The sequence below is a fragment of the Seriola aureovittata genome, chromosome 3 (assembly GCF_021018895.1).
Source record: "Seriola aureovittata isolate HTS-2021-v1 ecotype China chromosome 3, ASM2101889v1, whole genome shotgun sequence".
NCBI lineage: Eukaryota > Metazoa > Chordata > Actinopteri > Carangiformes > Carangidae > Seriola > Seriola aureovittata.
In genome coordinates, this window is record NC_079366.1 from 8,127,564 (window position 1) to 8,155,562 (window position 27,999).

A 27,999-nucleotide genomic window follows, 5' to 3' on the forward strand; every position below is an offset into this window, starting at 1 on the left:
AGGGAAAATACTTGCTAGTCCTGAAAAATAACATTTAAATATAAAATTATGTTATATGAATATAGATATAAAACTCTAAAGTTGTCATAATCAAGCAAAATATAGGCCTCGGCCCATAGCTTCTTGTATCTGTCTATATGGATCCCATTATTACTTGTTAGTTTTTAACATGAACTGAAAGAAAGAAACTGTTAACTGGTGAATTTAGTAACTAAGAATAGACATATAGCCCTAAGTTACTGCTATAGTGTTTTCTACTTTTCAAATAAACGCATAATTTTTCATGAAAACTGTTAAGTGACTGTAGCGCTCCACCCACAGGGTTAAAGTGTACAGGTTGCTAAGCAACACTGGAGTCTACTAGAGTTCTACCTTCAGGTTGAGCTGTCGCTGACTGTGGGTTTTATTTTCTTTGTTAAATGTGTAACTTTCAACAGTAAAAGAAAAAAATGCCGCTCAGTAGCAACGCAATTAAACCTCCGCTGCATGACCAAATAACGGAGATGCAGCGTAAAATCCAACTGCTTGGTAAGTTTGTTTCAAAATAGTCTGAGCGTCGATATCAGTTTATGCTAAAGGACATGTGCTCTGCTACAGTTAGCTAGCTGTTACGTTTAGGTTAATTTGATCATATTTCGTGTGACAATGTGTCCTGCCACCTTAACTTATCCCATGACTAAATCCAACAGAAACAGCAGCTGGTTAATTGTATAAGTAGTAAATAATGAGACATATTATTGGTGTAACGATTAAACGTGTCCGCCAGAGGGCGACAGAGCTGCATACTATGAGAGCTCTCAGTCCACCATCAAGAAGAACAGAGAGTCCATCCTCCACCTGAGGCAGGAGAACAAGAGGCTGTACAGAAAACTGGCAGAGGCTAATGCTGTAAGTTTAGTATATCCACGCTGAATTGAGGTTAATTTTTCAGCTCTTTGTTTGTTTTGTTTTTTTTTGTTCTCATTTATTTATAGCAACAACTAAACAGATCATAGCTTTCTCAGCAGTTACACTGTAATTCACTTTGGTGTATTGCCTCCTAGGGTGATGAACACATCATCAAAGTGGCCTTTCATAACAGAGGCATGGAGAAGGATGCCTACCGCAACATGTCAGGGAAGGTGAGAGGAAGGAGAATAAATATAAAAGACAACAAAATGTTTTTGGTATTACTGTCCTTACACCTTAGCCTGTGGTGATAACTTTGTAAAAACAAAATTTAAAATCGTATATGTCCTCAGAAAAGAGTTCTCAAACTAGTTTCTAACTTGTTCAACTCAATCTGTTTCTCTCTCCCTGTCTGTATGTCTGCCTCTAACACTTTTACTCAGGTGGCCCTGACAACACTGGACCAAAGGGTGCTGTCAAAGATGAAGCGCCTGAATGCCCTAAAACACACCACCCAGACCTACCAACGGCGCCTTGAAGACCTTAAGATGGAGTACCAGAGAAAGAAACCAGAGGGCTGCAGTGGAGCACAGTCTGCTGATGCGCGCACTCGTAGAAAAGAGGAAGATGCCATAGTATTTACCTCTCACTGTAGAGATATTCAAAGCACAAAAAATGCTAATTATCTGTCTTCCTGGTGACAGATGAATCCACACAGAGATAAAAATCTTTGTAAACAATGCTATGTCTGTGTGTGTGTGTCTTCAGAATCTGCGGGCACTTGAGAACAGTCTGGAAAAGACCCAGTTTAAGTGCAAGGAGGCTGAGAACATCATGACTAACTACCTGAAACTCAAAAGTCACCTGCAGGTTTGTCCAACATGCACATTTTTAGTCTGAAAATAATGTTTTGCATCACACAAACTTATCCTCACTTGCTGGAAATGTCGCTGGAGTACTGTTTTTGTGCATTATGTGGGAATATGTGTCTGTGATTTGCAGATGTCGAGTGAGACATCCACAGTGGAATATTACTTCCTGTCCCAAGCTCACTTTACCTCTGTTTGCACTTAAGTTGAGCTCTTGTATTCAAGAATTTATGTCAACAGATACTGTAGTTTCTTGAATACTTAAATGTCACACTTTAATTTCTTATGCTTATTTTTAAATATTTATACATTTTGCTGTTATGTTAACACATTAATAGCTTAGGCTTTAATTACAAAATCTTATCTATTCTCACACATCTCCTCCCTCTCTCTTTCCCTCCTGTACATATTTTCTGTCCTTTTCTCTGTCCGTCCCTCACTTTTCCATGTTCACCACTTCAGGAGGAGAGTCTGACTTTCCAAGGCCAGCTGGACAGTATGGAAGCAGAAATCCTGAACCACAGACAGGAGCTTCACAACCTGCAGGTTATGAACAATGACGCCCAGCTCTCTAAAGAGGCTGCTAAGGTGAGCCATGACTTACTCTACAAGTTGTACAACATGCATGTTTCCAGTAAAGGCATCAGAGGGATGATTCGCTCACCATTACTGTCATCACCGCTGTCATAAGTAATATTGTATAATTTTTCTGTGTTCATTCACCTGTGTACTTTTAAGTTCACATACATTACAATATCCAATCACTATGGATTGTTCAAACAACAATTTTTTTTCCAAATCAATGTTGCTCCCTCTTCTGTCTTTTTTTTCTTCAAAATAAGAGCACAGCTAAAGACATGATGTTGGGTAAAGGTGCAATGTGAGGCATCATTCTTGTGTATTGTATTCTATTGTGTATCCTATACTTATGAATTATAGTCATCACTAATGCGCTGCTGTCTCACTGTGCTGGTTTTACTTCTCTCCTTCCCTTGTTTCCCTCACTCCGTGCCCATCACTCCTTCCCTTTCTTCCTCCTGCTAGGCCGAGTTACAGCAGCAGGAGGAACAACTCTACAAGGAGCGCAAAGAGAGAGAGCGTATTATTGCCAGCTACAGGAAAAAGGTTGAGGAGCGCAAGGCCCAGGCTGAAAAAGTTGATAGAAGGGTAAGATACACATGATATTACGTACTGTGCAATACGTGCAATTTAAGAATATTATTCTGGTGTATGCTTTTATTTTGAGGTTGTTCCCTCTTTTGGTTAAACACTTGGTCACCAGCCATGTACACTTGTGATTAAACATGCAAATATCTGAATGACCACAGACAGGCCTACAACACTCATTACATGTGTGGTGAACATGAGTAATTTGGATTGGTTGTAAACTTTGCTACCTGCAGATCCAGAGAGCAAATATGCAGCCAGATGAGCTGAGCAGTGAGGCCCAGCGCAGCACCACCAGGATGGCAGGTGAAGAGGAGAAGGCCATCTCCACTTTTGAAGAGGCCTTCCGTCGCATCAAGGAGGCCACTGGAGTCACAGATATACAGGTATGGATGTGGACACATAAAGATTTACTATATCTATTGTGTAATGCTTTTCATTGATACTTTTAAGAAGTTACTATCAGTGTTTACATAATACATTCTTTCATGTACTCTGCATATAGGAGATAGTGGAGCGCTTTATCTCACAAAAGGAGACACACCAGCATCTGGAGAAGCTGAAGGGAGAGAATGAGAATGTCATGCAGCAGCTGAAGGAGCAGAGGGAGCTCTTGAACCAACAGTTTCAGGATATGAAATATTCTGGAGAGGCCAAACTCTCCAGGTGACACAGCGAGACAGTAGTAGAGGAAGGTGTCATGTATGCAGCTGTGGGATACTTATTCTCTCTCTGTCACTGTCTTTTTCTGTCGCTTCAAAAGTGACCAACAGATCCTGGAGGAGTGTGAGCAGCAACTGCAGGCTCAGCAGCAGAGGTGCGATGCAGCTAAAGAGCGCCTGGATTGGCTGGTTAAAACCCTCAGGACTATTCGAGCCGGAGTGGAGCACCTGGCAAACAAACTTCAACACATCGCACTGGTAAATATGACTTATACCATCATGACTATATTCTTTTCCCCCATTTTGATAACTGGTTGTTATTCCTTTCTTCTCAAAATTCCTGGTGCCAATCAAGCTTATGTCTGCTCACTATTCTTCCATTTCTCTCCAGAGTGAGGACATAGTGTCTGATGTGTCTCCAGACTCAGATGAGTTTGTGTTGGAGCTGATGACCCAGTGCGAGCTGAAGTTGCAGTTACTGCAGGAGGAGCTTCAAGGCAAAGATCTGGCTGCTATTATGAAGGAGATGGAGAAAGAGGAGGTGAGGGTCAGTTGGCATCACACTGGTTTGAAGTACAGGTTCAGGGACTGGAGATTATGTCAAAACTGGTTTGCATTTTGCACAGGTAATCCTCATACACTTTTGCAGAATGTCTCTGCGTAGTTTTAGCAACAGGTGTGTGGGCGATGCGTGGGCACATCATTAGATGAATCACAACGTACACACTGTTCTCATTAGCAGAGTGTTGGCACAAGGACTGTTTGAGTCAGCACCATCAGGCCTGCAGCAAACACTGTCATTACTGCTACTGTAGCTACAGTAGGAAGGTCATCACGTCCTGGTGGACAAGTGTCCATTTTCACCACATCTGAAACTAATTTAAATTAGATTATGAATTAGTTTTAATTGGTTAATCAATCCAGCCCTTTGTTTGAGTACAGTTTTGCCTTAATTTAAGCAGTTATATCATTAGGAATTATTGTTATATAATGCCTGGAAGTACTGATAAAATGTGATAAAATGATAGATAATTCTAGGCCATATCAGCCCTACTGGTTTTCCCTCATACTGTCATATATTGGCTGGTATAACTGTGAAATTGTATTAGTTTACATTCTGTGTGGTTTTAAAATGGTCTTAAAAATTGCAGAAAAACCACAGCTTCAACTTCCAATGGTAAATGCAGTTCTGGCAAATGTTGGGGCTCTCGTTTAAACCTGCATTACAGCATTACACAGTGCAACGCATGAACACAGCATGGCTGAGCATGTATGCATGCATGCTGCTGTGCTTGCATAGTTTATCTGAATGGAAAAGCAGCCGTCAGAGCAAGCTCAAGTGTTTGTTCTTGATTACTAACGCTCAACTGAACCTTCTCTGTTTGAGAACATGGGATATCAGAGTTTACCATAGCAAACACGCAACGGTCTGTAGGCCACTTACTAATGACATTGGCTATTTTACTCTCAGGTCCATTTTACGAGGCATAATCTGTATAACTGACGCAACTCTGAGCTGATAATTTGAAAATCAGCACGCCTTGTTTGCTTGACGGTTGCTGTTGGGCTTTGCTTGGTTGTCATGGTGTTGTACGTCTATCATTAAGGAAAACCTGAAGTCTAGAAAAGACTGGCCTTCTGGTCGTAGAAACCAAAATCCCTCCAGGACTCAATGCTAATTATTATCATGATAACTCATCATAATAGTTGAATACAAATATGTAAATTTACTTAAAAACAGTGGTTAATGTTTTTTTGAACAGAACCTATAGATTTAAAAATTGAGCTGTATTAATAAATTCACTTGCTATCGACAGATTCAGACACATCAGCCATGGTACGCTGGAAAATGTAGGAAATCCTTGTGTCACTGGTGCTAATCATTCATCATTGCACTCTGTCTGTGTGTTACTCTGAGCAGTTCTACATCAGGATTGAGAGGAAACTGCCTACTTGCAACACCCGAGTCAAGCTCCCTGAGGACCAAGGACTGGACCTCTTCAACGATGGTGAGTTCTGAACCACTGACACACACACACACACGCAATCTACATCTCTCTTTTTTAAATTGTCACTGTTTGTGTCTCAGAGGTCGAGAGCGAAGAGGACGAGGTTGACATCATCTCACGGGAGGAACTGAAGCGCCAGTCTCAGCTGATCATTGACTCTAAGTCCAAGAAGAAGCCCTGGAAGAAGAAGAAGGGCAAGTTCTGATCCAGCGCCAGAGTCTCAATACTTTGAAGAAATAAGGAACAAAAACTGATTTAAGTGTAAAATTAGCTTATGTTGAGGAGAAAGAACATATAATGACTTTCCCTGGTCTCACATTGCTATTTTAACCAATTAATGTTTCATGTCTACAGTTCCAGTAGCTTAATGCTGGTTATTAGTGGATTTGTTGTGACAGCAGTAATGTTCTCTGTCAGGTGTCACTGTTGCACCAACACTCGTCGCTCCACCTCTTTTTCACTGTTCAGAGTTAACACCCTGCAGCCTCACGGAAAACCAATAAAATCAATCAGAACAATGCTCTAACTTTATTTTGATAACTCTTTTTTTATGATACACAGCTGTGCAGTGTGTAGGAGAGACGACTAATCTAGTTTTTCTCTTTAAATATAGTAGTAGTTTATCTTACAGACATGATGCATTGTAGCCTGCACTGAAAATCCAACACCTGTGACAAATCACATCAAAACTAAAGACACTCATGTTTTGTCCGGAATGTAACATAGGATTAAAAGCTGCATGTGAAGCCACCCATGTTTGTAGACATGTAGCATTAACACCTGAACTATCTCTGCTATGTTCAGTATCTCACTAATGATTCTGCCTCTGCTCAAGTGCTCTGAGGTTGTTAGGGCCAACTCTTGGATGTTAGGTGGAGTGTCTTGTTCTATGAGTTTCTTGCACAACAATAATTATTGATACCTGAATGTCATAGAATGATGTTCTCTCTCTGTAACCGTCTGACAGCTCTGACTGAGTTACACAATGTAACCATAACTCTTGGCTGTGAACAAAAACTCTTTGACTGATTGGTTGGAGCACAAGAATCAGGTGCTTCTTTGGGTGTGTACAGTACTAGGAGAGGTGAAAATACAGGCAGCTGTGCTTGTAGTATGTGCTCATATGCAGCTGGATTCATGTCACATTCATTCCCAAAATTGGGGTTTTTATGCTGTTCTTGACAGATGGCTCTTTCTTTTTTTTGCTCTAGGCTATAATACATTTTCAATAGTGAACTTTTACCACCCTGTCATCTTCAGCAAATCGATACACCAGCACTTTACAAATATGATGTATGATGTGAATACAGAGGCACATTTGTGATTTGGGGGTATATAAATGAAATTGCCTTGACTTACACAGCAGTTGTCTAAGCCTATAGTGGCCCATGTGTCACATATTTATATTCCACTGCTCTCACCCCAAATAATTGCAATTATTCAGTCAATGTTCAACCATTAACCAGTTTATTATTGTGTATACATAAATAAAACTCACTGAAACCCTTTAGTTATTTAGACTAGTGGTTCTCAACCATTTTGCTGTGTGACCCTTTCAAATAAAGTGACCCTACATCATGTTGTGTTTTCTTTATTTCTAAACAGCTCAGTATGAACTTGGCCTAATGATGGCTATGTTAGAAGATAGAGGCATATAAGTAGGTCAGGTTGGTTTGGGGTTTTTTTTCTTATGGGTGTTGCATCTATAGTAATTCCATCATCTGTTTGATGGACACACACACACACACACACACATTGCCATAGGTGTGTCAGAACACTGCCATGGTATTATATGATGGGTGTGGCATGTAAAATAAAATAAAAAAGAAATTTGAAATGTTGATTAATATGGGTTTTACGACCAACTCTAAAGCTTTGTAGTATATTCTACAAGCTTTTTATTCTACATGTTCTTCAGGGTTAGAAGTCAGTGCATTCAGTGGGTTGTTTCAGAGTTATGAGTGGAACAAGACAACAATGCGTTGACATAAAATTTTTTATTTTTGAATACTTACGTGGGCTATTTTTAAAAGCAAGGACTCCGGTATTATTACTTGAGTAAAAAATTGACTGAACAACTTTCACTTGTGTAGGAGTAATTTTTGACCAGGAGTATCTATACATACCCACCTGTTTAATCATTATGTAAATAGTACATATAGCCTACCTTATTTTTTAAAATATACTTAATATGCTATAAAATTTAAAAAAAAAGAAATTAAATTGAACGTGTTTAAACAAAAGATTTTTTGGAAAGATCCTCTATGATATCGGACACAGACTGGCTCATTAACAGGTTTAATATATCGGCAGTCAATCGATACATCCGCGCGTATCGACCAATCAGTGAGAGGAGGCGGGGCTGCGCTTCCTGGTACAGGGTTTGAATCGCTGCCAGCAGCGTGACAGCGTTTCCGTAACATCTCTCAATCAAACATGTCTGTGCGCTCTGTGTAGCCTTTCCATCGTGACAGTCATGGCTTTATTACGTTCACCTTGTCTGAAGAGTAAACTGTAACCCACTCGCAGGTAAGACGCATTTAAGATCTTATCAACAAACTGAATATCATCAGCCTGTCGAATTCAAATCAATATATATACTGAAAAATGAATGGATTATTTTGAATGTGCATTTTCTTTAAGCAGAATCAAACCATCCTGATGTAGCCTGTCCTGCAGTGTTTGTATCTATGGTCCAGGTGAAGATGAGGGCAGAGGATTTGTGTCTTACTCTAGTGAGGAGGTTGTGACCTGGAACAATGAGATGTAAAATACAATCAAAACTGCATGTAATTATAAATCTCAGAGTACAGCCAAACAGGGAGGAGGCCAGCCCAACACACACACACACACACACACACACACACACACACACGTACACACACACACACAAACATGCGCAGAGCATCACCCACCCACAAACACAAAGAACAATCCGTCCTCTGATAAATACCAGAGTCTTCATCCAAGTTTCACACTGTCTCTGCATGATTAGTCCAGCTGGAGAGACACAGCTCTGAACGTGGCCTTCATCAGGATTCATGAGATGCTGATTCAGGAGGAGCAAAATTACAGTTAAGTGATTATTTTCTTTACTTTTGTGGGTGTTTAATTTTATCAAAACAATCATTTGAATGCTACGACATCCTGATTTTTCTGGTAAAAGAAACACTGGTAGGCCTACTCAGTAGTTACGATTGGTTGTGCTTTGTATATGTAAATGAATAATGTGAATTTTATACCTATAAGAAGTATTTTATGGTTATTGACCGTAAAGTTACAGACTCTTTCCTTGCAGTCTTCATGTTTTCCTTAAGTGATTAACATGCCACTTTAGAATACAAAATGCGCCAGTGCTGTCAATTCAGTAAAAGCAAAGCTGACATTTATATGCTCTATACGGTGTGTATTTTATATTTGTTTGTGGCACAGATTGTTGCCAGCTATAAAGTTCAAGAGACAATTCCTCAGTTCATTAAGACAAAATAGGATCTTATATGTTATAGGTTGTAGCTCCTGTCTGTAGTTAAGGGGGTTTTACATGCAGCTTTATTCTTATGAAAGGAATTATCTGAATTCAAATTGTTTATGTTATCTTTGCTGCTGCTAATTGGCTGAGCCATTTGCCCTGTTTCTAACCCAGCATGGTTAATGTAATTGTGATTTCATACTCATGTTTAACTGCCACTGACCCAGTTCTTTAGAGCTGGTCTGTGTTTAATGAAACCAGGGGGTTTTATAATAATGTAAGTTGCTAACGCTTTCAGCTGACCTGGATACTACTCTGATGTTTGGAAATAAAGAAAATGATAGTGCGAGGGACTGTGGCTGACTGTACTCACGCTCTCCTCCCTGACACAGATGAGGCAGCAGGTGTGGGGGAGATCTGACGAGGTGTGTGGGCCTGTAGCGTGACACAGAGCTGGAAGATGAGGACCATTCTCGCTGTGTGTGGAGGCGGTGATGGTGGGGAGTCCCGCGGCCTCCGCAGCAGGATGGGCAGGATGAGGAAGCTGCTGTGGCTGAGGCCGAATCAGTGCGTGGACGTCCACATGGACACGGAGCCCGGTGTGTGGCTGAGGAGCTTCCAGATGTTAGACACTGATGCGCAATATGAGGTGAGTTATGACAAAACTACACAGGCTTTCAAACATCATCCAGAGAGGACTTCCTTCATCTGACATTGTTAACTGACATTCATTTTGTTGCATTTTACAAATACTCTCGTTTAAACATCTTAATTAAGTTCAGTGGTCCTGAACTGATTTCTTACATCAGGGTTGTCAGAATATCATCCATGGAAATAACACAAAGAGGTCAGAGCATCAATACACTCATCTCCACTGTAAACACCCAGGTTTTTCCAAGCCTTTGGTCAAACAGGTCTGTAGAGGTCATCATAGAAATATTAACGTTTCTGGGGTTTTCCACTTAGCACTAGGAGATATTGCAGTATAATATGATAAGATATGATATGATATGATATAGAACATCCACTGGGAATTTGGTTATTAAAATTTCAAGATTTATATGTTAGTTAATGGATTAAATTACGGATTTGGTTTGACTGCTAGAGTTCAGTGAAAAGATCAAGTCACACCTTTGACTGGTAGTAATCAATCACTGACCTAAACGGCTGTAACAAACAATCATTTTCATTAGTGATTCATCTACAGATTTCTCCTCTTAATTAATGGATCTATAAAATTTCAGGAGATATTGAGAAATGTCCATATTGATGTGGACAAACAATCCAAAACCCCAAAGGATATTGTTGCTTCTGTTGATTGTGAATCAATTAATCAACTAATCATTCCAGCTCTACACCAATATTTGCATTTTCCTTGATAATTGAATTAAAAGATTAATCAGTTGTCAGATAGTGTTGTGTGTTACAAACCGTTCCAACATCAACACCAGTAACATGTGTTGGCATCCTAGAAGTGCTACCCTTTAATCTCCCATCAGTCTCTTTAGTATAGAGGTAATGTTATTTTAAATTGTTGATATGACTCTATCATTTGAATTAACTGTTTCCTGAAGTTTACTATTAGATTTAGTGTCCTCTGTCATTTACAAGTCATGAATCTATCACTATGAGCGCTGATTTGGCTGCTGATACACTCACTGTATCTGTATCTGAAACTGTGATGGAACAGTCATATATCCAGTCACTGTTTACACTGGGTTTTTCTCTGGGGACTTCCACCATTGTTCCCATTATGCTGAACATGTTTTCACTTGAGGCGTCGTTCACAGCAGGAGCTATTTTCTCGTCACTGAGAAGGAACTGCAGTGGACAGATCATATCCCTGTGGGTGTACTGTACATTTTCAGCTAAAAGCCGTGCGAAGTTTTGAGGAAGTTACTTCAACCAGCATATTTCGGCATCATCGTGTTTTGGCTCATTGCCTGCCTGCCACCTCATCACCCATTCATGTGTCTAATAAGTACTAATTGTGGGTCTCTCCTGGCACTGATTCTCTGCTCCTTTGTTCGGCCTCTGTAGAAAGGCCGGGTGGCATGGACAAACAGGGGAGAATGATGGTAGATTTTCAGTTCAGAGAGAAGGAGAGAAACTCATTACAGAAACAAAAAGCTCATTCTTCTCTTTTGAGCTACAAAGGCAGTGGACGGCCTGATTAAAGACATCCCATCTTTTCTGCTTGTCAGTTTTACTATAATTTTTTGCTTCTAGTCAATTTAATGTAGGAAATTTTTTCAGTCCCACCAAAAGCTCTTAGTTTACACATTTTTCCAGATACGTGCTTCGTTGAAGCCACAATGTTGACTTCACTTTTTAGGAGCACGGCAGACCTGTTTCATGTGGTATGTCCCCACCACTCCCCAGTCACCATAGGCAGGGACATAAGCTACAAGCTGTTGAGAAAAACTGTCCCGACTGGATTCTTTTAGATTCAGAGGCATTGGCATGCACTGTTCGTAGCTTCTAGTTGACAAAAATGTCTCCATGAGAATCTTGCATTCAATCTCTTCCTGCAAAATTATCTGTGGTGATCTTGAAAAGTTGCAAATAAACATTTCCTGATAGAAAGTGTAGCTTGTTTAAAGCTGTTGGGCCTGTTCTTGATCCAGATAGACAACCTGAGCAAATTGTATTCTTTGAAAGATATCTCTTTAATGTTTGGCCACCAGATGTCACAATATTGTCTCTGCCAAAGTTTAGAAACAACATGTCCACAGTGAATTGAATAGATTACACAGAACCAAAACACAGAATCTTAGATTCTGTGTTTTGGTAGAAATTTCTATAAACCTATTCACATCCATCCACCTATTAGCTATACTTCTTATCCTTTGAGGGGGAGCTGGACCCAATCCCAGCTGACAAGCAAGAGGGGGGTGCACCCTGGACAGGTTGCCAGTCTATGACAAGCTAGACAAACAACCATTCATATTCAAATTCACACATATGGACAATGTAGAGTCACCAGTTAACCAGTTCACCTAGCCTGCATGTCTTTGGACTGTGGGAGGAAGATGGAGTCCCTGGACGAAACCCACGCGGGCAAAGGGAGAACATGCAAACTCCAAGTCGGACAGCAGGTCCAAAACCAGAGCTTTCTTGCAAACCACTGCACAACCGTGCCGCCCACATGGATGTTAATGCACCATGAAAATAATAATAATTCATTATGTAATATGTGTCTTATACCAACACTTATAAGTCATAAGGTAGACAGTCAAGCCTCAGAATAATATCTCTTTTCTCTTTTTTGGATGAAAGGTTTCAAAGTCTTACAAAGGGTTATAATACGTGGGTTCGTGACTGCACATCTTCTGCTTCAAAAAAAGTGAGGCTGTATTCATATTCTGCAGTCATACTGTCGGCCTCTAGCTGAGGCAGGATATGAACCATTATGGGGTTTTGTTGATCCTGACACCAGAGCCCACAGCCTTCATCTCTAACTGGGAATACTGGCTGTCCCAGGTCCACAGTCACGACACTGTTGGATGTCTTATTAATGACAAAACATCATATATATTTACATTTACAATAACTTTTACTACTGCACTGTACTCTTGAAGCTGTACGTTTCTTTAAGTGATATTATTTTTAAATGAAGGACTTCTCTTCTACTGTTTGAGTAGTTTTTGCAATGGTAAAGTGTTTAAAGGGTTTGAATACTTTTCCACCACTGAGCTCATAGGTTGACCCCATGTGTACACTACTACCACCACCTATACTGTAAATAGCTGCTGACAATGATAGAATTGTACTGATAACTGTAATATTAATTAAAGTAATAGGGACAAGCTATTAGGTAGCCCTCTAACTTTTTATTTGATTTTAGTTTTGTTTTTACTTGCAACAATATCAGCAGTAACAATGGCATTTATTTCCAGTCAGAGCCTCATATTTAAAATCTGCATAATATAATATAAAACCATGTATCCTTTTATTGTGATTGGTCCATATGATTAGCCCCGCCCATACTGGACTCATTAGCCCCGCCAAGTGAAGTGCTGCTCATTCCCTGTTCCTTCTCCGCTGTCAAACTGGTTCGTCCACTGCCTGTGTTCAACTCCTGTGCCTGGACATAATTCATCTTCACATTTTACCGCCTTCTCAAATATGAGAGTGTCCGAAATAATTCAGACTGAAGTGAGCTGTCGGAGGACGGAGCTGAGTCCTTGACCACCGCGGTGCTGTTACCACAGCAACAGCAGCAGGAGTTTGGGATTTATTCACTCACAAGAGCGAAATAAACATGGGAAAATGGCATTTATCGATGGTAGGTTTAATGACGTAAAACTTTTTATTTGTTTTTCGGGTTTACACGAGTAGTAAACGTAATTATGTTCTCTCTGGCCACCGGCACAAACACAACGATAACATGGTTTCTATGAGTGGAGGCTGTGTAGATCCACCAGTCTCATTGTGTTTGGCAGCTAGCACACTGGTTTTTGTCTTGAGTTTCTGTCATGTGATATCAGGTGTTTTCAAGCATAGGCTACTTCTTTTGTTAGATGTGTGCCAGATAACTCAGAGAGTATCAACACATGCTTTTTTACCAGTCCAGTCATAGAGCCTCATTCCAGGGCTGTGAATACTTGTTGAAGATGGACTGACAACCAGGTATTCACACCTAGCTTTTACAGTCTAATTCAACAGCCCGACAATAAATCCTACCTTCACAACAGAACACATCTGTTGCAAGTCTTAATCTAGGCTAAATTTGAATCAGAACACTTTATTGATCCCCAGGGGGAAATTAGTTAAATGATTGATATTATTATTTCTCTGTTTTAATTAGGACTATCAGTTGTCTCCTGAATGAGTTGTAACCTGAATGACTTCTGCAGTCAGCACATTCAGAGTACAGGTGTAACGTATTATTTTTATAAATGTTCTTACATCTTGTACCAACATCCACTAACTTGTCACATGACGTTACAGTAAAAAAAAAAAAAAAAAAATCTTGTATTAGTGGGGTTTAATTAACTATTATTGTTCATTTCTTTTTTTCTTTTTTTATGGGACCCCAAGGTTATTATTATTTATTTTCCCTTTTATTGGTGAAATAGTGTGACAAAAAATGACATATATATGAGAATAATATAAGATATTATATATGAATATAAGATGACATAGTAGACAAATGCTAACATACAGTATAACATATTGGTGGAATAGTGTGACAAGCCAAAAAAAGAAAACGAAAACTGATTGGCAATAGGCAAGCATACAGACAATACTGTGAGGCTATTCATGTTTTCTCGGTCCTCGTGTTAAATGATTGCAAAAAAAATCAACATTTGCCGCCACACTATCAGATATTAGATATTATTCATGTCGTTGTTTGCAAATGTCAGGGTTTTGTCCAGTAAAACACAGCATAAAATTATTTCAATAAATTTCACTCTTTGATAAATAAAATGTTCTTTATCAAATAAAACACTCTGACGCAGAGCTAATTTTCCAATAATTATTGTGATATTATAGTTGTCCATATCCTTGACGCTTGCGTGCCTTCACTTCTCCCCTTCAAGACCAGTTCAGAGCCAACAAAGACCTCCTGATCTCTCCTCACCACCTACCATTGTTTCTCTAAAGTTTGTAACATGTGATGATATTTGAGGGGAAATGTGATGCTGTTGTTATCCTTAAAAACAAAAAACAAAACAAGTGTAAAGACAGAATTGAATTAACAAAAAAACTGTGTCATAGACGTAAACACGTCGGGCAGTGAAGGCCTCTCTGGCAAGTCATCGGTCCAGTCACCAGGTGTCTGTCTGCGTCACAGTTCAAGGTTGGGTCACAGCCAGAATCTCAAGAATGAGATTAATTGACATTGAGTTTGACCCTTTTAATGACATTACTCGGTTTGAAGGCTTATTGCATTTGTCATGAGGTATTTGTTGCAGATATGTGAGATTGTCACAGTCATTCAGTTAAGCAACCTGCGTTGAAGGAGCTCCATGACTGTTTAGAAAGCTATGAATTTATATAAGGTAGGAAACATACTGAGGATATTTAGTTTAGTTTCATTTCTGCAATGCATGTATTTGCACAAATTGAGATTATATTGAGAAATACAAATGTGCACTTCTTCTAAAAGTTCAGTGAATTATTGTTTTTCCACTTTGTTTTATGTGACACTTCAACTAGCTCTCAAGTGCATTATTTAGTAGCCTGTACTATCAAAGAAATTAGGAAAATAGGCCATATTATGTATTTGGCCTATAACTTGCCAGATCTTGATGACCTTGTATTTCTTCGCAGGACCCAGTGCAGGAGTGGGGGGAGGAGGAGGAGGACGGTGCCGTGTTTGGCATCACACTGCGCAGGGAGCCCGTGATGCCGAGCTCTGACACAGCAGAGCCCCCCACAGCCTTCAGCTTCGTCCAGTACCACACGGTGAAGGTTCGCAGGCTCAAGGCTGCCACCCTGGAGCGTCTGGTCACCCACCTGCTGGACACCGAACACCAGGAGCCTGACTTCACCCGTGTGTTCCTCTCCACCTACAGAGCCTTCACCTCGGCCAGCACCCTCATTGAGCTGCTGTTTCAGAGGTGAGAAACTGTCCACACCGAGGCTCTGCAGAGTCTTGTTGAGCTGAGACCTAAGTTAACAAAAACCATGAGGGCACAGTCAGCTGCTCTGTAAGCCCACATATTAGGTCATTGTTGATGTTTGACTCAGAGGGATCTGCTCCGTTCAACACTAAAGATTTCTCCTGACGGAGACCCTGTGTTCAAAAGACTAGTTTGACATTCTGGGAAAGTTGCTTATTTGCTTTCTTGCTGAGAGTTAGATGAGAAGATTAATACCACTCTCTATAAGTCACATATGAAGCTACCACCGTTAGCTTAGCTTAGCATAAAGTTTGGAAATGGGGAAATGGGTAGCCCAGCTGTTTAATGTGACAGAATCCACTTACAGCTTGCAGTTTTATGGGAGATTTAATGACCCTTGGGCAGAGCCAGCTGACCGCTTCCAGTCTTTATGCCAAGCCAGGTTAACCAGCTGCTGGCTACAGCTTCATATTTAGTGTATAGACATGAGAGTGGTGTCGATCTTCTCATCTAACTCTTGGAAAGTGCAGCTGACTTGAAAAACGGCCTATATTTTGTGCTTGGAAAAGTCTATTCCAAAGACTAAATCACATGGATTTTTTGATAAAATAATAAAAGGGATAGAAGTTCATGAAACAGCAGTAACAGTAAAATGGTTTTTAGGATTTGACTGAGTTGAACTAACTGACTTTACTAGTTTTACCATATGAAAAGTGACATCAGTTAAGTGTTATTGGACCTTGTGACACCTCTCGTCATCAAAGCACAATATAGATTTGATGGTTCTAGTACTAGTACTCATTGATTTGTTATTCCAGTGTGTGCTACTCTTTAAAAAGTGTGTCACTGTATCCAAATGTAAATAGAGCTTACTGTACGTGTAACCAAGTTTTACAGCATGCCTCAAGGACAGGACAGGACAGCAGCGTAACACCATCTCTGTTGACCCAGGGCAAGTTTCTATGACAGGTCTTATAGTCATGAGCTGAACAAAGCACCCAGGAGCTTTGTTTCATTCCTGAGTTGTCATGACGACACTCGCCACACCCAATGGAGGAGCTTCTTCATGTGACTGAAGCTCAGATTTAAGTTGACAAATGTTCATCTGCAACTCATAAGTGTCACAAATAGACTCCTTGGTCATTAGCTCTTCCCAAGGAGCCACTTATAGAAATTAGTAGACATTTCCCAAGGAGTTTTTTTTTCTCTCTATCAGTTCTTTATCAGTGCTTTAAAGCTCACCTTTGCTTAATGTGCTACATATTGCCGCCTGTTTGAAATTGGCCATTAGTACTGTGGGGTAGGTATGTTATTTGTCAAACAGTCGCCCTCATATCTGAGGTGCTGGTGGCAACAGGTTTCCTGTGAGCTTGATGTGAGCTCGGCCTCAGGGTAACCTGGGAAGTGTGTTTTCCCTCCTTTGCCTTACAGGATTTTGTACAGGATGTTATGTTGCTGTCATTACCTTCTAAACCACCTGTACTGTAGCGTGACAGCTCCTGCGTGATTGTGATGTTCATGACGGTGATTGTTATTTTATAAACTCCAGACATGGCATTCTATCATTTGCTCCCTAAATGTGACATGTTACTTTTCATTGTGCACAAACACCTTCATTTTAAATTTCAGGTACTTTAGTCACATATATATTTTTACGATGCCATTATTAATCACTGAGGGTGACATTTGTCTGTTTGCTCTTCAAACACCATAACAAGGCCACAGTGTCTCTTCAGGGATTTAAAGTGTTGCAGGACACTTCCACAGGAAGTGAACAATCACAGAGGCTCAGCCCAGTGAGCTTGGTTGTTTACAGGATGTTTTCTGTCACCAGGTCACGGCACTGTCCCACCACTGATATGTAGTTCTCAGGTGATAGATAACTGTGTTTTCCTTTTCAACAGAGAGGACTTAAACGCCAACCTGGACAACACGGTCTGCCCTCGCAGGTAGGTGTCGTCACTCTTCTGTTTACAAAGATTATTTTGGTTTTGCCAAATTGAGTTTAATGTAGTAAAATCAAAGCTTAACATTGGCTCATACTCCAGCAGCCTTATATTACTGTCCTACTAACTAACCTCACCCCCCTCCCCTCAGCACCTTACCCCCTGTGATTCGGCTGTGGCTGGAGGAATACAGTGAAGACTTCCATGAGCCCCCTCCGCACCAGGCCCTCAGACTGCTGTGTGTGCACCTGCGACATCGTCTGTGCTTCAGACGTTTGGCTCAGACTGCTGAGACCCTACTCAAGAGGGTCCAGGAACAAGGTACAAAGAAATGAGAGATGCGGTCACATATTGTTTTGTTAATGACCTGCCACCACAATCCATGTACTGCAGCCACAGTGCTCTCACGGCGGTTTGTGTGCATGTGTACTCTAGATACATGATGTATTAAGTACATGATCTGATTGGAGTTTCAGCCACTTTGCTGCATAGATTTTCATATTAAAGGAAACATGGTTTGCAGACGATCCATCTGTTACACCACTTCTATTATAAATGAACCATCCTTTTATTCAAAGTAGATTCACTGCTCGATATTGTCAAGGACTCTGTTCAACAGCTCTACAATTTTCATTCAGTGCAAAAAGATGCGGCGTTAGAAGGAGAGAATGAATAGCGAGATAGCAAGAAGAAAAGTAACATTATTTAGCATGAAAAGCGGCTGTGACTCTTTTGAGACTAATACTCATGCTATTCACTAAAACAGACTCCTGTAGATAACATGAAATACCTCATTAATTCCTCCTTTTGTTTAAAAACAAAAAAACAAAAAACAAATCATGGTGATAAAAAAGGACATTTTGACTCCACTTTCTTTCTCCTACATGCTGTGGTGCTTTGTTGCACGTTCGCCCGTGTTCTCTTCTAAACGGCCTGTTTCGTTGTCATTTATGACTGTGTGTGTTCGACAGATTGCAGCCACTCACTGCACAGGGGTGAATCACTGCAGCAGGAGCCCAGAGATCAGGTGGACGGAGGAGAGACGTCCGTTAAGGAGGAAGACAGATACAGCTTCATGGACTGCCCTGTGAGAGAAATAGCGGAGCAGCTGACCAGACTGGACGCCGTAGGTTTCAGTAACAAATATCTCAAAGCTCACTTCCATGTCACCACGGGTCGCTCACTCTTTGTCCTTGTCTCTCCCTCAGGACCTGTTTGTCAGAGTGGTGCCCTTTCACTGCCTGGGCTGCGTCTGGTCACAGCGTGACAAGAAAGAAAACCGAAACTTGGCGCCCACCGTCCGCGCCACCATCTCCCAGTTCAACGCCGTCACCAACCGTGTCATCACTTCGCTCCTCTGCCCGTCCTCACCCAGCCCTTCCACTTCCTCTCCCATCTCATCACCCGTCTCCTCCTCTACCTTCCTGTACCCCTCCACTGCCCCAAGCTCACCTCGCTCCTCGCACACCAACCCCTCCCACAGAGCACGCATCATTGAGAGGTGGATCGCCATTGCACAGGTCAGGGAAGAAAATAATTTGAAGTTACTGACATAAATGAATGTAACTTTTGTGGAAAAAAAAAGCATAACAACTGTGCATGTGTCTCTGCAGGAGTGCAGACAGCTGAAGAATTTCTCCTCTTTAAGGGCCATCCTTTCAGCGCTGCAGTCCAACGCCGTGTATCGCCTCAAGAAGACCTGGGCTGCTGTCAGCAGGTCAGCAAATGATTTTAAGACAGAACTTATAAAACAGACTTCTGTCAAATGAACCAGTGAGTTACTTTTTAGGGCACAAAGTGATAAAAATGGAAGTGAAAATTGACTGAGAAAGAATAAAGATATTAAATCAATTGATTACAGTAAATTCAAGAAAGAAAAATCATCTTAACAGATTGAATATGTTTTGGTTTCAGGGAAAGCATGGCCACCTTTGACAACCTGTGTGAGACTTTCCCTGATGAGAACTGTGTGCTAACCACCAGAGAGATCCTTGTGGAGGTAAACTGGTGTGTGGGGAAATGTGGACTAATGACCATGCCTAATTAATGGGGGAAAGAACTGTACAGCTATTATTTCAACAAGTGGGCTAGTTGTTTCCCGAGGAATGGGTGGAGGGGTGTTTTCATGATTGAGTGGACTATTGAATGCACTGCAGTAAGAAAATAACAGGTTACTTCCTACTGTGCAGCACGGAAGCTTTGTTTGACTTGTTGATGCCTGTTTTTCCTTCATACAAGGCTCCTGGGATTCTGCATTGTTAAAACTGCACATACAATTAGTTGATTGACAGAAAATTAATTGTCAGCTATTCTGTCAATGAGTCATTTTAGTTGTGTGGCCTCTAATAGTTAATTAGTTTTCCTCTTTATGGCCTAATCTCATGTTTTCTTTTGTCTTTTTTTTAACAATTTAAATCTAAAGATTGGATGTAAGTGTCCAGTCCCCTTGTCACTGTGTGTCCTTTATTCCCATGTGCAAAACAATTGATATGAATGTGTATTCAATGATATCGCTGTTATCAGCAGCACAGTTTCTATGAAACAATGAAAAAGCCGTTCTTAGTGGCCAAGACAAATAAAACCACAAATAAAAGTGGCACCGGTGCTAATCAAGACGTATTTATTTCACTGACTGCATGCTGTCTAATAGTCTCTTAGCGCGTGCGCGCACACACACACACACACACACACACACACAGAGTGTACACCTGAGGGGATAAATAACACAATAGGGTGTAACTATGTGGATAGGATTGTTTGGAAGCCATAGGTTTCAAACAGTCTCCCACACCCTGCAGCAGGTGCTCAACCCTGAAAAGAACAAACTGTAAACTCACACCCAGCTCTCACATTAACATTCAGTTCATTTGTTCTATCACAGTGACGTGACTATCGTCTGCTTTCTGCAGGATGGGAGTCACCCAGACAGCAGTGCCACCCCGGGCCCTAAATCTCCGCAGCTCTGCTCAGTGTCCAGACAGATGGTAAGAAAATAGTCATACAGTTTGGAAATAACCTTGTTGTTCCTGGGTTCTCGGTTTGACCGCCAGAATAAAGTGAACTTGTCAGCGATGTGAGCCAGTGAGAAAATGAAAGGCAGAGGTATATTTCTATCTGCCTGGATCATCACTTCTCCTTCCCTAAATGTCAGATGTTTTCAAGCTAAAATAGACTCCAGATTTCCAGTTCCCTCTTCTTCTTTTTCAGTCTGTTCATCTAATGGAAAAGTTTGCACAGTTACAACTCGCGTGACTGTTGGTGTTCTCCCTTACATAGGAGAGGATATAAAAGCTGACGTGTGTGCAGTGTTTCCCACAGTTCAGCGGTTTACTTAGTCTAGGTGGTGCTGTGTGTAAATGTTTTATAGCCCCCATAATCACTCTGTTTAAATAGTGATGGTCTTGTGCTTTCACTTGTGTGTGGCTCAGTTTCTTCTTGTATTTTCATTGAGTTATCTTAATATCCTGTCTGCGCAACTGTATTAAATTGATATATTGAATTAAAATATTTAAGAGAAAAATGAATAAGTTGATTCTCTCTTTTGACATTCAAGCAGTCATACTGACCAAAATGTAAACGAACGGCTTGGTTTTTGCCCTCAGAGCTTAAGCAGAGGTGTTGTGCCGTACCTGGGCACTTACCTGACTGTCCTCACCATGCTGGATACAGCACTGACAGACACTGTGGAGGTGAGTACACATCACACCCACAAACCCAACTGTTGTTTTGTTTTCATTTGTTCTATGGTACTTTAATAGATTTATGATGCCATATTGTCTTTCCTTTTACACAGGGAGGACTCATCAACTTTGAGAAGCGCAGACGGGTAGGTGTCGCCCCCTAGTGGTGTCTTATATGAATGACTACCAACATCCTCAGTTTATATTTGACACTCTGTCATTCTTTTCTGTTCCAGTAGTTTACCTGTGCCTTGTTTTATTATTTTTTTTTTTTTTAGGAGTTTGAGATTCTTTCCCAGATTCGACAGCTCCAGGTTTCCTGTTCCCACTACAGCCTTTCAGTGAACCCTCACATCACTGCCTGGCTGCAGGCACACACACTGCTCACAGACCAGGAGAGGTGAGACACACACTGACACCCCTGCAATTCAGTATCGAGACAATTAAAGCTGCTGGCATCACATCATAGTCTCTGCTTTTCTGTCCTCTGAAGCTATGAGCTGTCCCGTGAGCTGGAGCCTCCGGTCGACCCCTGTCCCAGCTCTCCCAATTCATGGAGCAGTCGCCTACTTACTAAGAAGCTCGCATCGTAAGTCTGAGGGGGGAGGGCTGAGGGACGGAGAGGTCCTGTCAGAACTCAATGTCTTTGGATTTATTCAAAAAGTTAAAAGTCCCATATTTTATGCTTTTCCTGTGTATTATTTAAGTGTTGATCTATAAGAAATTATATTTGTGGTTTTAAGTACCAAAAACCTGGTATGGTTGAGAGTCGTGACTGCTTTGTTGTGTCACAGAAGTCCTGATGCTGGTTTTAAGGTTCAGTTTCTGAATACAGGCTGTGTGCATTTCTCTGTGGACTGAGGCTTTGATACTTTCACAGTATTAATATAGAACCTAAACCTGCTTTATAATCAAATAAGACATGGAAACCTCACTGTATACAATTTGGGACCTTTAATGTAGTTGTGCATAATGATAGAATGATAGACACGCAGTAATAGATAATTGTGTGATACATACAGTGTTTGAAATGTCCTGTTAATTAACAATTAAATAAAACTTAACATATGTTTTTAATAATAAATGGTTGAAGTCATGAACATAAAAAAGACTCCTCTAATGCTGGAATCAGACACTAGAGGACTCAGTATTTGTTTACTGGTGTGTGATCCAGTGATGCTTTACAAACAAAAAAAAGTTTTTGAAAAAACAATTTCAGCCAACCTCCAGCTTAAATTGTGTGTGCAGGTTGCGAACAGCCAGCGACAGCTCCCTGAGGAAGACCCACGCTGATCAGATCAGTGTGTCGTCTTCGGGCTCCAGCAGTTCAGACATGGAGGACCTCTCCGTCCCTCAGCCCTCCCCCCTCAGACTCAAACTCAAGGTATGAGCACCAGCTGTTTGTTGTCAGCAGGGACATAGCTGGTTTAAAAAGAGGGGGGAAACTGGCAGGAACCAAAATATTGATATTTTCTCTCGTGTCTTCTCCTCAGTCTCTCTCGGGCTCTCTTCACAACGTAGCAGAGGACTTCTCCTCCTCCTCCTCTGCCAGTCTGTCCAGCTCCTCCTGCAGCTCGTCTCATCCAGACCTCAGCTCCTCCTCTCTGGCGCTGAGCCCTGAGTCGTCGTCCTCCAGCTGCTCTCCTCAGGCCTCACTGCCCGTCTACAACAAACAGGTCGCTGACTCATGTATCATCAGGGTCAGTGTGGAGTCTGTCAGCAACGGAAATGTCTACAAGAGCATACTGGTGAGGACGGTGGTTTTGTAATTGTGTTTTGCTGACCCAGCCTGTTGTTGTCTGATTTTAGTTTAACACTTTCTAAAAAAAGGAAAGCAGAAGTGTGAGGAGCTGGTGTTGTTAAATGGCCAGCCATTCAAGAATATTTAAATCAAGGTTACTTTTGAACAACAGGATCAATCTTAACAGTTTTTCAGTGGTAAATACTGTAAAGTGATAAGTTGTTATCAGCCCAGGATAAATTAATGAATCCTTCAGCTTGTAGCAGTGAAGCAACATCATCAGTTAGGCTGCAAATGACAGTTATTTCCACTGTCAAAGGTATAAAGGATAAATTGACTTGTTATTCTGTTATCCAATAAATGTCTTCAAATTGTAAGATAATGACTGATGTTCACGGCAAGTGACCAGACTCGAAATTAATAATCCCAATAAACAAAGATCGATAAATGACTGGAACAATTAGGCAATTATGGAATTACTGTTATTACTTTATATTATTATGATGTCTCTTTTTAGTTACAGCTAAGGGCATCATCACTGATGTCACTCTTGGTTAAAGGCAGGAATAGCTACAAATAAATACTTACTTGTAATTTGTAAATTTACAGGCTTTCAAATTTGTCATTTCCTATTACTAATAAATATTACGGATGCAGATGTGATGTATTGACTCTCACTGTGATGTTTTCTCTCCAGCTGACCAGTCAGGACCACACACCTCAGGTGATTCAGAGAGCTATTGAAAAGCACAACATGGAGGATGTCAGCTGCCACGACTTCAGCCTCTGCCAGAAGCTCAACAATGGAAAAGGTGAACGTCTCCTCATGCCTCTGTCAGTCCAGTCTTCTCTGAGTAACGGTCTAACCTGCTCAGAGCAGGATTATTCCATTGAGCAGGATTTTCCTATTACGTTTTTTTTCTATATTATGTTTCTCTGTACAATACAAGATACAAAAAGCAGGTCATCTAATGACAAGCAGTATTAGAGGCTGGTCCTGTCCTGTACAAAGCAGCATCAGACTCACTTTAAGCTTAAAAACTTTCTGTAACTTTGAGCCTAACAGGCAGGAGTCATTCCTCTGTTTTCTTTTGCACTGAAAAGAAAAGTCAACCATTAACATTTCTATGTAAACTGTATAAACTGGCTAAATGAATGCCAATGTTTGATTTTAAAAGCAGTACAAGTTTAATGCATTAACAGTAAATGGCAGGAAATCCACTGTAGAGGAAGCAGAGATCTGTTCCTTCACTGACACTGCCTGTAATAAACCACGATCCAATTCAGCCACGAAATGGTAATGTTCTTTAGAACGAGTATAAGTTCTCAGCTGGAAAACAACTCTTTTTCTTCACTGCCTTCAATTATGTTATCATTCGCTCTAAATAGATTTAAAATGGAGACATTTCTGAAAATTGCTCTCCATGTAATTCTCAGAAATGTAGCAAATGAAATAAAAGTGGGCCAAGGGAAAATAAATGTTCTCTTTCTGCCTCAGAGCTCCTGATCCCCGACAAAGCCAATGTATTTTATGCCATGTGCACCACCGCCAACTACGACTTTGTCCTGCGGCAGCACTGGAGGAGCCCTGGGAAACACCTAGGCTCTTCCTCCAGCCCTGGAGCTCAACCCAAGAGCCGCCACGCCAAGTGATGAGCCTCTGTCCCGACTGGAGGTTAGCAGTCCAACTACACAACAGAGGAGCTGCTCATCTGCAACAACAACCAGACAACAAAACCTGTGGCTGCTTTGTATCCACTCATCACCACGAGGGTGTCGCTGTGCAGCAGATATGAGCCGCTCCGCCACAGAGACCTGAGAGCTTTGACTGAAAAATAACCTGAAGGGGTTCTCAGCAAGAAGTTGTCTTCACTGGGAGCAACACTGAAATGTGTGACACCTCAAAATATTGTAGTAGTGTTGGAATAAAATTGACGAAAATGTCCAAGTATAGAGAGGAGAGACGCCAAGAGGAACCATTTTGTATTCTCCAGCTGTTCTCTGACCATGTTTGGATTAATGAACCACATGTAGCCAGGACCTGTCTTCCTTAGATAAACACACTTGGATTACATTTTGGATCATATTGAGTCATGAATCCCAATCCACCCAGGGAGAAACACATCAGCTTTTACTGCAGCCAACTATAAGCATCAGGGGCAGCTGGTCTGACACAACGGTCCTGTGTCATAACTCTTCAGGGGAACATGATAAATGTGGACCGACACACTGGGACTTTTCCATCAGCTTGTTTGGCTGAATGAGTAACAGGAGTTCCCCAACGACACAGAACACGATGAAGAAACGCCAGACAGAATGACTAAATATGGGATGGAAGATGATGAGTATCTAAATGATCTGGATCAAAACGCGTTTGAAAGACTGCTTGGACCGAGGCCTGTTACCTCTGACATGGAGATTTTATTTGTACAGAGAGTTAGTAATAAGTATTCAGATGTTCAGTCGTCTTCTAGATGAGAATTTAAATGAGAATTTTATCAACTTAAATTATTTAATACATTTCAGTATTCACTTTTTAGAGCAAAAGTGGCATGATAAAAATGTTTGTGTTTTGTTTGTTTTTATGTTTCACTTCATTTCAGATCCTCTCTTCAGCCTTCAGCGCTTCACTGTTCTCAGACATGCATGTCCTTAACTTGCTTTGTATCTCTGAAGCTCAACTCTAGATTGCATTAGTTACATTAGAGACTTTGTATGTGAGCATAATATGCACACGTTATAAAAGTTCATATTCAGTTGTCTTGCCTGGCCTGTGGCGTTTCTGTCATTGGGTTCAAAGAGGAGCCGAAATGTTGACATGGTGGTGTGAAGGATGTGATCCAGACGAGGCTGCTGGTCACTTTAATGGAGAGCAACTTAACTCAGAATGACAGAACAAGAACAGGCCTTCTGCCATGAATGGGATATAGCTCCACCTGCCTACGTGCAATGCTGCGAATAAGATTTACCTGAAGAAAGGCTCTTGTATGTGAAAACGAAGCGTCTCAGTAAGTGAATTTATGTGACATTTGATCATCTCAGTGATGCGAAATCCTCCACAAAACCTGCAGGCAGCTTTCTGCAAGTACTAATATTGAGTATTGGTGGTATAGTCAAAAAATATAATGAAGTCACTGCTCTCCAGTCACTGAAAGATGTGCACACAGTGGTTCACATCCCTGTTTTAAATTGCTGATTTTGTGAAGAGTTTTGCGTCACTGAGTTCAGCTTGAAAACTGCTGAGGTTGGTTAACAGTGAGGTTAAAGGTTGGTAATGAGGTCTGGCAGCTGCAATATATGAAGAAGGAGTCTACAGTCAGTCTGTCTGTCGACTACTATCAGTTGACTTTCCTGTCAATTATCTCCTTAATGTTAAAATGTAAGTGAAGTTGTCGACATTATGCACGTGATAATTTAAGGCGACGTATCTTTGTTTTCATTTTATTTCAACAGATTCTTTATTTTAAAATTTAATCTAAGCACTTGCTGTTTATAATTAATATTATATGTCCACTAATAAAGCCAATTTACAATTTATCATTGTGCCACAATTTGTAATTTGTATTTGTGTTCTATTGCTTAGAGATTTATGAATTTCTTGAGTCCAGAAGAAAAGGAAAGGCTGTTGTTGGGGCTGCTGGTATCAACACAAGGTCAACTGTTGTGGTTAATATCAAATTTAAGCTTCAATTTATAATAAAATTTAACTCAAATGAACTCAAGCTTTGTGTACCAGCAATGGTGTGACGGCTGTTACAACTGAAACTGTCTGGGTAAATGTAATGGTTGTGGTTTGACCACTAGGTGGAGCCAGACACAGATACTTTGAATGTTTTGTCATGTGCTTTTCATCCTGCTCCCACTCAAAAAACAAATAACTGGTCTTTCCAGCAGTGACCTATATTTTGGCTAACGTGAAGCAAGTTGGAGCAATTGAAGAAATAAGATTGAGATGAGAGAAAAAAAAAACACAGATACAATCTTCCTGACTGAAGTCCAGCAGAAACGCAGCTAAAATAGAACAAGGAGACGAGATTGGGGTCAGCAGCGTTGCTCTCCAGCCTCTGCACCCTGATGAAGCCTCGAACAATGCAGGAGGTCAGAGTTCACAGTGACAGATGTGTGTGGGAAATTGAGACCTGTCTTTCCAGTTCTGTTGCAGGTTTTCTGAGCTCAATTTTCTATATTTTGAACAAACTTTTCTCTACTTTAACACCTTCACTGTCAAGAAGGGTGTGGTAAGGTTTCTAACAGCTAGTGTATAAGTGTATAGCTGGTGCAGAGGCAACAAATGATCTACTCTCTTTTATTTCCTCTTCTCTGTTTAAACCATCCTTTTGACTCCTTTCCTCGGCTCTCCCTTTTATCTGCCCTAAGATTACTACTACTTATCTACCCTGTGTTTACCTGTATGAACCTTTTATGTGGTATTTCATTATGGCTTGTATTCAATAGTATATCTACAACCTTATCTTTCATATGTGTCATCGCCTGCGCAGGATGTCAAGGCAACACTTTCACTTCCATGCTGCCCTCACCCTCATCTGACTACCCATATTACATTAAGGCATCTGTGTCTGTGTGCTGGAGAGAAAGAAAAAAGGAGAAATAACCAAACTGTGACCCCCCCCCCCCCCCCCCCCCCCCCCCCGGGGGGCAGAGCAGTCTCTTTTTCTGTGCTTGTGGTTGTGGTTCCTTGTTGTCGTCCTCTGCTCTATGGCCTCGTGCCTAATTGAGTCTTAATGACTTCCAGTGTGCTCTGGGCCAAATCAGGCCTCTTTCCTGACATGAACTTACTCTGCACAAACTGTTCAATCAACCAACAGGCTGACTAACATTTGGGGAACTGGTATCATGTGAGAGCTTAATATAAATTGGTCCCAGTTCATCCCAGGTTGACTCACAGAAGATGCTCTTGTGTTTTGTGGAGTGTTTGTGCTTTTTAATGGCAGAAATGAAGCCTAAAGCAAAAATATAAGTCATTAGGAGTTTGACT

The 27,999-nt window shown here is 40.9% G+C and overlaps 2 protein-coding genes across 4 annotated transcripts; both read left to right on the forward strand.

Annotated features, from left to right (window-relative positions):
* Nucleotides 1-367: 367 nt before the first annotated feature.
* Nucleotides 368-7,173, forward strand: odad3 (outer dynein arm docking complex subunit 3). Its single transcript, XM_056371960.1, has 13 exons — nt 368-528; nt 767-888; nt 1,044-1,121; nt 1,332-1,523; nt 1,657-1,758; nt 2,220-2,345; nt 2,802-2,924; nt 3,161-3,310; nt 3,430-3,590; nt 3,688-3,844; nt 3,978-4,127; nt 5,508-5,595; nt 5,676-7,173. The coding sequence occupies exons 1-13, from the start codon at nt 450-452 to the stop codon at nt 5,798-5,800; spliced, it is 1,653 nt and encodes a 550-aa protein (XP_056227935.1). The 5' UTR covers nt 368-449; the 3' UTR covers nt 5,801-7,173.
* An 825-nt stretch (nt 7,174-7,998) lies between these two features.
* Nucleotides 7,999-26,540, forward strand: rgl3a (ral guanine nucleotide dissociation stimulator-like 3a). 3 transcript variants are annotated; one of them, XM_056372529.1, is made up of 19 exons: nt 7,999-8,124; nt 8,591-8,669; nt 9,457-9,713; nt 15,344-15,633; nt 17,541-17,585; nt 17,734-17,903; nt 18,554-18,708; nt 18,791-19,102; nt 19,196-19,299; nt 19,497-19,581; nt 20,492-20,566; nt 21,185-21,271; nt 21,376-21,408; nt 21,541-21,662; nt 21,756-21,851; nt 22,511-22,646; nt 22,756-23,010; nt 23,701-23,815; nt 24,502-26,540. In XM_056372529.1, exons 3-19 carry the CDS (start codon nt 9,525-9,527, stop codon nt 24,654-24,656), a joined length of 2,424 nt encoding a protein of 807 aa, XP_056228504.1. In that variant the 5' UTR covers nt 7,999-8,124; nt 8,591-8,669; nt 9,457-9,524; the 3' UTR covers nt 24,657-26,540. The 3 variants fall into 3 exon arrangements, with proteins under 3 accessions (XP_056228504.1, XP_056228503.1, XP_056228505.1); XM_056372528.1 differs by lacking the exon at nt 7,999-8,124 and having other exon boundaries at nt 8,541-8,669; XM_056372530.1 differs by lacking the exons at nt 7,999-8,124; nt 8,591-8,669; nt 9,457-9,713 and adding an exon at nt 13,043-13,352.
* The last annotated feature ends 1,459 nt before the right edge of the window (nt 26,541-27,999 follow it).

Coding starts and splice junctions, on each gene's coding strand:
- odad3 (XM_056371960.1), top strand. CDS start 450: ATGCCGCTCAGTAGCAACGCAATTAAACCTCCGCTGCATGACCAAATA. Junction 529..766: donor GCGTAAAATCCAACTGCTTG/GTAAGTTTGTTT, acceptor CGTGTCCGCCAG/AGGGCGACAGAGCTGCATAC. Junction 5,596..5,675: donor ACTGGACCTCTTCAACGATG/GTGAGTTCTGAA, acceptor TTTGTGTCTCAG/AGGTCGAGAGCGAAGAGGAC.
- rgl3a (XM_056372529.1), top strand. CDS start 9,525: ATGAGGACCATTCTCGCTGTGTGTGGAGGCGGTGATGGTGGGGAGTCC. Junction 19,300..19,496: donor ACCTGGGCTGCTGTCAGCAG/GTCAGCAAATGA, acceptor TTTTGGTTTCAG/GGAAAGCATGGCCACCTTTG. Junction 20,567..21,184: donor GCTCAGTGTCCAGACAGATG/GTAAGAAAATAG, acceptor TTTTGCCCTCAG/AGCTTAAGCAGAGGTGTTGT.